Below are 12302 nucleotides of genomic sequence, written 5' to 3' on the forward strand. Positions count from 1 at the left end.
TATGAGGTATGTGTTATCACTCCCATTTTACAGATGGAGAAACTGAGACTCATAGCATTTAGGTAATGTGCCCGAGGCCACAGGGCTGGTAATGGTAGGGCAGGTTTTGAGCCAGGACTCTCTTGATCACTCCGCTGTATGTGAGTAGGGTAAGAAACCCCACCTCCCACGGTGGTTGTGAAGATCAGGTTAGATGTGTGGGCCTCTGGAACACAGTAAGAACCCAACAGGAAGAGCTCATTATTTTTCTCTCCAGAGCCACAACTGACAATTGCAGCAACTGGCCACCAGAGGGAAGTCACATGCTGAAGACCTGAGCCCTTCCCAGGCATCTGGTTGACTGCTCAGTGGCTGAGAATTCTGCTGGGTCCTTTTTCCCCTGGGCCCAGCCCTGGAATCAAGGATATACCTCGTCAGTGCGGAACCTCAAGGAGCTGATCCTCACAAAAGAAATAAGACTTAGGCCTTAAATCCATCCAAGGCCCCACGCTGGTTCTGGGTGGGGGGATGTGTGTGGTGGAGGGCCCAGCTGTGTCCCATTTGGTGGTCATAGTGGTTGGGGGGCAGCAATTATCAGCAATTCCTCTCCTGCTGGAGGCTGGGTTCCTGGAACCACAGCTGCAGGGTGGGGGGAAGCAGGGAGGACTTTGGAATTGTCTCCGGAGGGGTTTCCATGGTTACAGATTGATGCAGGCAGCCCACTAGGCTAGGTCCTTTATCTGTATTGTCTCCTGGGGAGACAATGGGCTTTGGAGAGGAGGGCACTTCATGCAGATCAGTGCTACAGCAGGGGCCTTGTGTGCCCTGCTCTGTGAGCCCCCTTGCCCCAGCTGCTAGGGTTGAGTTGGGCACAGGGGTCAGCCCTGGTAATCGCTCCTTGCTTTAGGATACAACACTACCGTTAGAGACTCAGAGAGGCCGCCTGTTGGGCTACTTAAGCAAATTCAAGGCTCTGAAACAGCAAAGCTGCTGGTAGAGAGGCCTCCAGGTATTAAATAAAAAGCACACACTTTGGAGTCAGTTAGCCATGATCAAATCACGATTCTGTCCCTTACTGACTGTGTGACTTGGGCAAATTATTTTACCTGCCTGAGTCTTAGTTTCGTCATCTGGCAAAGTGGGGACAACACCTGCTTTATGAAATTGTTGCAGTGAAGCACCAAGCACAAAGCCTAGTTCAAAGAAGGTGCTCAGAGAGTATCTGGGCTCAGATAGGTTCATGGCATGTCTTGGGTCACAGTTCTATCACTCACTCTGTGGTCTTATCCAAAGCCCTTCTCTCTGGGCCTCAGCTGCCCCATTTATGACTGGGGATTTTGAAAGGTTTATAAAGGATGAAATGAGATGATGATGAAAAAAAAAAAGTGCTTGGAAAAATAGAAATCAAACCACTAACACACAACCCTGCTTTCTAGGACTTAAATCTCGTTGGAATCTGGAACACATGATCACAGGGGCATGTGGGATTTGTGTAGGTCAAATCTTTGGTGCTATGGCAGCTAAGAGAGGTTTTTCTGAAGGAGGCAAGACTTAAGCTGGGCCTTGGAAGGTCTCAGAATCAGGGAATTATTCCAGAAAGGCCTGCCACAAAAGAAACAAAGCCCAGAGGGGTGAGGGGACTCAGCTCTCTGCCATCCACTTTAATATCTTGCACACTCACCACCTTTTTCTCCAAGGAAGGGCGTGTGCAGGTGGGGAGGAAAGGAAGGAGTAATGGAAAGCTATTGTCATTTATGTCCCATTTATGCGACACCTTTATATGAGGCAAGTTGATCATTAGCCCCATTTTCAAGATAAGGAAACTAAGGATTGCTATTGTTATCCAACTGATTTGTCCAAACAATGTATAAGGCCCAAGAATAAATTTAATTTGTCTGCAGTATGGAATGTAGAACTTGCCCAAGGGAAAAGTAAAACAATTCCTTCACCGTTTAAATGACCAGCGGTGGGCTGGCAGGTTAGGTCCCCTGGGAGAGTGGGGCTGATAAGAGCAAGGTCAAGGGCTCGGATTCCCTTAGCCCCTTACTGGCCAGCTGCCCAAAAGTAAATAAATAAATAATCAGCAGAAAGAACCAAAAGCTTTTAAATGTCTATCACTTGTCCTTTCATGACGAGGCACTTAGCACAGAGCCTCACACACAGTAAGTGTTCGATAAATGAAAGTTTTTATCATTGTCACTGTTATTATTAAATTTATTTATTTATTTATTTATTTATTTATTTTATTTATTTATTTTTTTAAAAAGATGACCGGTAAGGGAATCTCAACCCTTGGCTTGGTGTTGTCAGCACCACGCTCAGCCAGTGAGCAAACCGGCCATCCCTATTAGGATCCGAACCCGTGGCCTTGGTGTTATCAGCACCGCACTCTACCGAGTGAGCCACAGGCCGGCCTATTACTAAATTTATTATTACCTATTCAGTGCTGGGCATACAGAGGTAAATAAAACTCCCTCCTGTCTTTGAGAAATTCAGCCTAGAGAGAAGGAAAGGGGTGTGAAAAAAGACCTCTCATTTGTTCAACGCTTTTCTATAGACCATGCCGTTGAATTCTCAAAACAGCCTTGTCAGGAAGGCTTTTTTTTTTTCCATTTTATTTTATTTTATTGTGGCTGGCCAGTCCGGGGAATCTGAACCCTTAACCGTGGTGTTGTCAGCACCACGTCTACCAACTGAGCCAACTGGCCAGCTCCTTCCTATTTTAGAGATAAAAAAATCAAGGCTCAGTGGGCTTCAGTGACTTGCCCAGACATTGTAAAATATGAATAAGATATGAAATAAATAAAGCAATTTTACAGGGGAAAACACTTTTATTGGATGAACAGATGTGTTAAAAGGAATAAAGCATGTTAATTATGTAAGGCACATAGACTATAGCACCGTTTTATTAAAGAATATATAAAAGATAGTTTTCGCTGAGTTAAAAAAATGAGCCAGGCTTTTGGAAACTCTCATTTATGGAGCAACAACTCTGTGCCTGGCACTTTCTATGTGTTTCCCTAATCCTTACAACAACCCCAAAAGGTAGAAATGGTTAGCCCCCTTTCACAAATGGAAAAGCCAAGTTTCAGAGAGGTGAAGCTATGTGCCCAGGGTTGCACAGCAAGGAGGGGACAGAGCCAGGGCTGGAACCCAGGCTCTGACACTCAGGTTAAGAGCTGGAGCCAGGACTTCCCCCCAGGTCAGATTTGCCAAGGAATGTGCTGCGGCTGCTGCGAGGCCGTCACCCTTCCCTGCCTCACTCTGCAGAGCGTGATGAGGGGGCAGGAGAGTGGGCAGCTGGCTCCTCAAGGTAAGAGGGCTTGTTTCAGTCCATTTGGGAAGCAGCGCAGCGTAGCATGGCCTTCAAAGTGTGTGTGTCTGCAGGCATGTGGGCTCATGTACACACATGTGTGACTGTGTGAGAAGTTGGCTGGGTGCCGGGTCTCACAAAGCCATGTGATAAAAATCTGATACATCGTCCTGAAATATCGGTTTTACTCAAAAAATAAAAAAGAGAGACATCATGATTTTATATTAAAACACAGATGGCTATAGAAAGTATGAGAACACCAACTTCACATAGTGTGCTAAGATAATGAATGACAACTAGCATTTGGGGGAGGGGAGCGGATTCTTATTATGTGCCAAGCACTAATCTAAGAGTTCGCTATGTCAACTAATCCTCACAACAACCATCTGTGGTAGGGACTATTATTATCCCCATTTTATAGTTGCACACACTGAGAACAAAGGAAGTTAAGTCACTTATCCAAGGTCACACAGCTAGTAAGCGGAAGAGAGTGGGAACACACAGGCATTTCAACAGCCAAATATTAGAACATCTGTACCATTGTCAACAGAGGATTTACAACAAGATTTACACATGAGGATGGTGATATAGAAGAATCTGGCTCCCTCTCGACTTCCTCTTGATAGAATTCTAAGGGCTGTCAATTGTGAGCAGCTCACCTGTGCCAGGTATTCACTGTCTTATTTAATTCCTACAACAACCCAATGACAGAGGTACCACTGGGTTTTAGAGATGAAAAACTAGGGCTCCGAGAGGGGGTTCATGTAGATGGTCACACAGCTAAGAAGTGGCAGAGACAGGATTTGGACACAGGTCTGACCGATCACAAAACTGCTGCTATCACCCGGGATTGCAATACTTCTGGCCTCCTGGGTCTCTGGCCTCTGGGTCATGATCTCCCTCCCCCCAACTCCCTTTCTCTTCTGGAAATTATGGTTTCATGAGTGAGCTGGTTCTGGGTTAGGCTGAGACTGGACAGGCTCACAGGGGTGAAGCTCTGTCCCTCCACCAGCTGAAACACACTTGTCATGGAATCATTACAAATCCCAGTGAGAAAATAGTAGGTAGACAATGACCAGAAGCATGAAGATCTGGCTGTTTATCCCCAGGTCTGTGAAGGAGTCTTTCCACATGACCTTGTCTGAGTCACTTCCTTGCTCTGAGACTCAGTTTCTCCATCTGTGAAATGGGAATAGTAATGCTAGCTGTCACTTCTTGAGTGCCTGGCAGGCTTCTAGGTCCTTTCCATTCAGTTCCTCAGTAAATCCTCATCACCACTCTATGGACAGGTTCCAGGAGTCTCAGAGTACTACAGGGAAGAAACTGAGGCTCTGAGAGGTGAAGGAGCTTGTCCAAAGTGGCAGAGCTTGGGAGTGGAGGGGCTGGGCTAATTCCCTACCTTCATTCCTATTTATTCCCCAAGGCACTCGGCTGTCCCGCAGACTGGGTGCTGCTGGGTGTGTGTGAAAGGACTCTGAAGAGCACACATGCTGAACAGGCAGTCCTGAGATACTGTGATTGGATTATGCCAACAGCATTGCTATCCTGGAAAGATGAGGAAGGAATTATGTTAGGAATCTGACACCAAGCCCAGAAGACTGCATTGTGGGGATCACCCAGGGCTTACCAAGAGCCAGGTACTTTACATATGTCATCTAATTTAATCATCACATCAATCGTGTAGGGCTCAGAGAGGATAAATAATTTACCTGTGATGGCATAGCTGATAAACGACAAAGCTGGGATTTCAACCAGTGTCTGTCTGATACCCAGACTCACAGAGAGAAAGTACCAGGATTGCTGCTATGGCTGGGAGAGGCCAATTCTGTAGGCTGCATTGATTTGTACAAAGTTTTAAAAGAGCTGCACACATCAAAAGCACTGGGTTGGAGGTCATGTTGGAGACCTCCGGGCTTCTTACTCCAGGGTGACCTTTGCAAGGCTTTACTCCAGGGTGACCTTTGGCAGGTCCCCTAATATCTGTGAGCCTCATAGGGGTGAAATGGAAGCAGCTCCTAAGGCCCCTGTTACCACCTAGACTGTAAAAAAATGCTGAGCGCTAGTGAAAAGCCTCTTTTGAACACTTTCCTCAGGGCTCACCAGAATGAACCACCCTTGACGGAAGCTGGGATCATGAACAGTGGATCAACTCTTCACACACTGGATCCACTATAAGACCTACAAAGCCTCAGGCCTGATGGGGTAGGGAGTCAGGGTGGCAGGAGTGTGGTTATCTGTCCTGATGGTCCCCAAAGCCATCACCTCATTTCTGCACAAACTATAGTGCCTCATTATCCCCCCCCCCCTTTTTTTTTTTTTTAAAGATGACCGGTGAGGGGATCTTAACCCTTGGCTTGGTGTTGTCAGCACCACGCTCAGCCAGTGAGCCAACCGGCCATCCCTATATGGGATCCGAACCCGCAGCCTTGGTGTTATCAGCACCGCACTCTCCCGAGTGAGCCACGGGCCGGCCCCATTATCCCCTTTTTTTGGTGCTAGAAATGGCATGGGCTGGAAACAAAACAAGGTTCAGGAAGAATCTGGATCAGTGAGTGGGTGGGTTATTCAGGGGAGTCTGCCATGTCTTGGATACCCTTATTACCACACAACACACACTTTTAGCCCCAAACTGACCAACTGCCAGCTGGCCAGCGACCACCTCAATCTAGGGTAATGAGTTCCATATGTTTCCATAAGAACCCAGCTAAGCTTTTCCCCAGCATTTCTTACAGAGTGTTCTCTCCCTGCCTGGCTTCCAACTCATGCTTGGCCACCCTTGTTCCATTTGCTTCTAATGAGGATGGAAAGGAGGGGACTGGGTGGGCAATGACAAGGAGACAATGCTTTGGGGATTCATCGTTCCTTGACTTCACTTTTCCAGACCTGAGGGTGGGGGGAATCCCTCAGCCTCTCAGGGCCTCAGCTGCCCCATCTCTAAAGTGGGAAAAACAAGCCCTGCTCAGGCTAGGGATAGCATCATGGAAAGAGCCCTGGATAGGAAGCTAGGAGGTTGGGTTCAAGTCCTGTCTTGACTACTAACTTGCTATGTGTCCCTGAGCAGGCTCCTGTCCCTCTCTGGGCCACATTTGTGACCTCTAAGGGCCCTTCCATTCCTGAAGTCTGCATATGTATAAACAAATGACAGAAGGCACAGAGAAGAGCATCAACTTCCCTGCTAAACATGGGTGGCTCTAGGGTGGGGTCCTCAGAAAGCCCAAGGCCTCCCGACCCTGGCCAGCGTTACTGACAGCCAGGGCTCCCTTTGACAACAGTCTGGCTCAGCAAGGGCTTCTGCCTGCAGCATCTGGTACAAAGTAAGGGCAGGGGGGTGGTGAGGACAGGAATGTCCCCAGATGGAAAGACAGCTCCACAGCTTGGGTGGTGAAGGAGCAGGGCTATGGTCAGTCCCCAGCCATGGAGGGATGTGAAGTCTGAGTTCAGAAGGCTACAGAGAACTCCCCCCTCCTTATCTGGCTTGTCCAAGGCAACCTCAAATTCTGGTCTCAAGGTGACCTACTTCTCTGATCTTCACTGTCCACTGACTCTACCCAAAGACTGACTCACTAACCTTGGTCACTGACACTACCCACAAATTGACCCTCGCACCTCGTCCTTTTAATCCAGGCCACAGGCTGACTACTGCCAACCTCTCCATATGCTTATTCCCAAACCCTGCCACTGACTGGCTGAACCCCAATTCTGGTCACAGTCTGACCCTTCAGTCTGGGTCAGTCACTAGGCGACCCCTTGACCTTGCCACCGACTGACCCGTAACTAGAGAAATAATCAGAGAACAATTAAGTGCTAAACTCTGTGAGTGATATAGGACATCACAGGGGAGAGAAGGGGGTGGTAGTGGGGAGGAGACGGGGGCGGAGGGCAGAGGCTTCCCGAAGGAGCCTGGTGGGCCCGGGGCCACACTGAGAAGGTCGCAGAGGCCTTGTGCGGGGCACGTCGCAGGCGCTCGAGGAATGCGAATTGCCTGAAAGAATGAAGGAAGGAAGGAACGGGGTGCGATCCAGGGCGGCCGCCCGGCCGGCCGGGCAAAGCCGCCTAGGCAGGAAGCAGGGTGGGGGCGCGCCGGGGCTGCAGCGGCCCGAGCGCAGCTGGGGGCAGCAGGGGAGCAGTGGGGTCAGCGACTCGGCTGGGTGGGGGGCCCCCCCAGGCGGGGAGGCTGGGAACTGGGAGGCCGCGCTGCTGGCAGAACGACGGGGGCGCCGCGAGGCTCCGGATGGGCTGCGAGCCCCGCCCGCAGGCTGCGGAGGGAGCCGGAGCCAGAGCGGAGCCAGAGCTCAGACATCCGGGCGCCAGCGAACACCTGCGAGCGGCCCCCAGGGCCCGCGGGGGGAGCGCGGGCCGGCTCCGCCCCGCCCAGCCGGGCTCCGAGCCACGTGGGCCGAGGCTCCGCCCCGTCCCGGGCGCCGCGAAGCCGCCGGTGGGGAGCTGCTCTCTCCTGGGAGGCTCGGGAGTGCTCAGAGGGAAACCTTGGGAGCAGCTCTGCGGGAAAGAGAGCGACGGGATTTTAGGGTGTAGCCTGGGGGACGGAAAAGAGTGGTGGCCTGGAGAGGTGATGAGGCCAGGAAGACAGATAATTGAAGGTTGTCCGCATCCACAGCTAGAAAGCCATAACTAGCCTTCTCGAAAGGGCACCGTTTCTGGTGTCACATGCATGAATTTGAATCCCCGCTCTGTTACTTAGGAGCTGTGTGGCCACGGACAAGTTACTTCGCCTGTTCCGAGCTTTATTATTATTATTGTTGTTGTTGTTGTTGTTGTTTTGTTATTGTTATTATTATTATTATTAGCTCCCAAATGTCTATTTCAGAGCTGTTGGGAAGGTGGCATGCGATTATGAGCATAAGACGCTGAGTTAACAGTGAATTTTGTAATACAGGGAGCCTGGTAGACACTTTAGGCACGTTGTCTTTTATCCGAACCACAAACCTGGAAAGCAGGTACCGTCATCCCCTTTTCGCAGATGAATGGGGGAGACCTGGGGTGGCCTTAGGTCTTTCATTCAACAAGCACCCACTGGGGTCTAAATATGTGTCAGGTTCAGGGAATGGAGAGGGAAAAGAGCCGATCACAAGTAGAGGCGGGAACATAGGCTTTGAACTAGAGGAAGCTGGGATTCCTAAACTCTGCTCTGCCACTTCCTTGCTGTGTAACCTGGATCAAGTTATTCAGCCTCTCTGACTCTGTTTTCTCTGTAAGACAGGAACAATGGTACCCACCTTGCTGGGTTGTGATGAAGATTAGAAAAAAATTAAGATAAAGTAAGAGTTTGGCACCTGGTAGGCACTTGATAAGTGATTATGACGAAAGACTGTCCTCTCTGAGAGTTTTCTGACCTAGGGCCAAATTGCTTTCACTCTCCAATGACTAATGGATTGGCGTGCTGGCCTAAGCTTTTGTCCCGGCCACCTGAACAGCTCAGTCCTGGAAGTCCTGACAGGCAATTTCCTTGGAATTAGCTTAATAATACCTCGTAGGTGTGTGATGCATTTCAAAGAACTTTCCCACCATTATCTTCCATCCAGGGAGGCAGCAGGGCAGGAGAAAGGAGAGAGGCTCAGAGAGGTGAAGTGGCTTGCTCATTGTCACATGGTAAGTGAGCGCTGCAGATCTTTCTAGGCTGCCACAACCTGCAGCTCCTGAGCTAGCAGGAGGCAGCATGCTGTGGTGGAAAAAGGTACAGGACATTGAGTTCAGTGCCTGGCTCCATTGCAATTCATGGTGTAATGTGGCACCACAGAACTGCTTCCTCAAGATCAGCTCCCTTTCACAAGTACAGAAACTGAGGCTCAAGAGAAGCAAAGTCTCTAGCCTGCAGTTATATAGCTAGTATGTGGCAGAGCTGGGAGTTGTGCACCCATGTGTGGCTGTTTCCAGAGCCAGCACAGCACACCTAAAAAACAATCCAACATAAACCCAGCTGGGGTTTTGCACTTGGTTTGGGGCAAGGGTTTCTCACCTGGGGACTGAGGGTTTCCAGGGGGATTGGAGATCTGTTGTTGGTCTGCAAAGGTGTATATCTCTGTGTGTGTATTTTCTGAAGAGTGTACATACCTTTTGTCAGATCATGAGAGGACACTGGGACCCAAACAGGTTAACAACCACTAGTTAAGATAGGAGGATGGTTGGCAAAGACAGAGGTTGCCCTCCCTCCATGCCCATGCTCACCCCATAAAGCTCTCACCAGGGTCAAGGCAGGGTGATGATATGATCTGTTATGAAATATGTAAGTAACTTATGCCAGGGGTCAATACACAGATGAGATCATATAAACAGCTGAGGCCTGGCTCCTGATGGAGCCCACCCGGGGAGCCACTAGGTGGCGGACAGCATGGGTTGGGGTCTTGCCCTCTGCCCCACTCCCAGGCCTGGCCCATAGAATGGCCAGTCCCAGACCTGTTTCTGTCCACCAGTCACTGTAGTTAAGGTTCAGATCCTATCTCTACCTCTCGATGGGCTGTGAGAGAACCTGGTTCAGACCCATTACCCTATCTCTAAAATAGGAATAAAGATGCTTATAGAGTCGGTTCCCAATGGAGGTGATGTAGGAACACCAGAAGGGATGAAGGGCTGTGGGGACTCTTCCTCAAATTCCCAGCTCAGGATCAGAGTCTACAACTACCTAGTGTTAGAGGAATTAGTACCAGTACTTCCCAACCAGTTTCCAAATCCTTGTCAAAGTGGCTTTGGATTTGAGGAAAGAGACCCCTCTCCTCTCTTCTTCCAACTTTGGAAGACAACAAGGAAGCCAAACCAGAGAGTGAAGGAAATGAAACCAGGTCCAAGCGATCAGTTCATTCATGTCTGAAATGGGTCTATCAACTGCCACCCAAGTCTGGGCACCAGGTGAGACAAACTCAAGGGTCCACTCTTAACCACATCCGCTGCTAGAAAGGCATCATGAATAATTAATCACATTGAAGAGCACAGCCACTGCTAGGTCTCCAAGGACCTGAGAACTGTGGTCTCAACTTGCCTGAGCCCCCAACTTGCTGGGTGAGCTTGCACCATTCTTCCCTCAACTGTAAAATGAGGGGTCAGGGCCAGCATCTTTTTAATGCATGCAACTCTCAATTGATATAGGGCTCCCATCACAAGCCCTTTCCACCCTTTGCCCCCACCCGTTTCAGGTGGGAGTTTTCTATCTCCCTCTTAAGGAGTTTACTTCCAAGCTCCAAGAAAGATACTTCCCCCTAAATTCAGCCATGTGAGAAAAGTAGTAGAGAATGCAGAGACAGCCGTCTGATCAAATTATATACACAAGTGTCTACAAATCGTTTATTATGCAAAATGTTAACTTTTATAAAAAGTTTAATATACATCGCATGGTTACAGAAAGTCACCTTCCTGCAAAAAAGGTACAAAAGCTATATACTCTATTATAGAGTTCATAATTAGGGCAACAGAGCCGTTCTCCAAAAAGACCAGAAGACCAGCTCTACCACTGCCTTGGCAGAGTTTGGAGAGCAGCCACTCCCCCACCTCCACACTCTGAAGAGACTGTCTTTAAAACTTGGGAATGGGGTGCAGACAGGGTGATGTTGCCCAGCTGGTGACCAGAACTAGCTCTGGCTCTTCGGGCCACCCCAGTTCACAGTCCTTTGCTCCTGGGCTCCAGATCCAGCCTCCAGGAAGGGGTTTGGGGAAGTCAAATGGGCCGGGCGAGGTTGGGGCCCATCCATGCCCTCGGGCTTCCGGCCGGAGAGGGTCCCGGGGTCCCAGGCGGAACGGGCGCCAGCACCTGTGTTCTGGGCGGGGGAGGAAAGAAGACCAGGGAGCCGTCAGTTTCCGCCGAGCGCGCCGAGGCAGACTGGCCGGCGCCAGGGAGGAAACTTGGTCTCTACCTCCAGCTGATAACTCCGCGCCCCACGCTGCCCCCACCCAGTTGGCGCCAAAGGACCACAGGCGGAGCCCGCACTAACCCTTCCCCTAAGAACTGACACTAGTTGGGAGGGTGCAAAGACACAGCTCCCTTTACGACTCGTAGCAGAAAACCTATTTAGTAGGACCCACGCCTACTTTCCCGGATCTCTGGCCACTGGGGCAGGGCAGGAACAACATGCGTTAAAGGCTGAAATACACATTAAGTGGAAATCGATTCTGCCATTCATTTGATGTGACTATGGGCATGTCTCTTGCTCCTTCCAGGCCTTAGTTTCCCTAAAGCGAAAGAGAGAGCGATAATCCCCGAAAAAGCCTGCCAACGCCAGGATTTGCCATTTACGCCTCCCTACCTCCGGGAGGGGAAGATACTCACCGGGAGGTGCCAGGACGGCCAGGTCAGTGGCAGAAGCTCCTCTGGTCGTTGGAGATCACAAGTTCCGGAGCGAGTTCGGCTGTCTAAGAGAAAAAAAGAGGGGAGAGTTACGCAAAGAACTCGGGAAATCTGGGGGTCCCACAGCATCCCGACCCGGACGCCCAGCTCCGCCCCGGCTCCCAAGCGCACCTGGATGGGGAGATGCGGGCCGTCTGGGGGGCCAGGGGCCGGCTCGGCCAGGACCACCTGCAGGTCGAGGATGTAGTCGATGACGCGCTGCAGGATTTCCACCTGGCTAAGCTGAGTGCCTCGCGGGACTCCGGGCACCAGTTCCCGCAAGCGCGAGTAGCAGTGGTTCATGTCGTCCAGCAGGCTCAGCGGCTCCTCGGCCACCGGGCCCTTGCTGCGGCCCCGCGCGATGGCTAGACTGCGTTCCGACAGGCAGCACACCGCCTCGTAGCAGCCGCGCACCGGGCTCAGCGCCTTCATGTCGGGGAGTGAAGCCGGAGGTCGAGAAAACACGCAAAGACCCAACCACGTCCTAGAGCAGCTTGCAACGCGTGCACGCCCGCCGGCGCCCGTACTTATAGAGCCCGATCGAGGGCACGCCCCTTTATTCAAAACAGCCCGCCTCGGCCCCGCCCCCTCCGACCCTGGGCGTTCACAGCCCGCTTAAATTGCAAACAGGCTTCCTCCGGCTGGTCTGACGCCGAAACCGCGGAGCCGCGGATTCAAAGA

General features: G+C 50.8%; 1 protein-coding gene across 2 annotated transcripts; it reads right to left on the bottom strand.

The window, feature by feature from the left end:
* Positions 1-10638: 10638 nt before the first annotated feature.
* Positions 10639-12100, bottom strand: ID3 (inhibitor of DNA binding 3). 2 transcript variants are annotated; one of them, XM_063106765.1, is made up of 3 exons: positions 11754-12100; positions 11565-11647; positions 10639-11048 (listed from the first exon to the last, which is right to left on the bottom strand). In XM_063106765.1, exons 1-2 carry the CDS (start codon positions 12051-12053, stop codon positions 11588-11590), a joined length of 360 nt encoding a protein of 119 aa, XP_062962835.1. In that variant the 5' UTR covers positions 12054-12100; the 3' UTR covers positions 10639-11048; positions 11565-11587. The 2 variants fall into 2 exon arrangements, with proteins under 2 accessions (XP_062962835.1, XP_062962834.1); XM_063106764.1 differs by having other exon boundaries at positions 10639-11055.
* Between the last annotated feature and the right edge of the window lie 202 nt (positions 12101-12302).

The sequence above is a fragment of the Cynocephalus volans genome, chromosome 8 (genome assembly GCF_027409185.1).
Source record: "Cynocephalus volans isolate mCynVol1 chromosome 8, mCynVol1.pri, whole genome shotgun sequence".
Classification (NCBI taxonomy): Eukaryota; Metazoa; Chordata; class Mammalia; order Dermoptera; family Cynocephalidae; genus Cynocephalus; species Cynocephalus volans.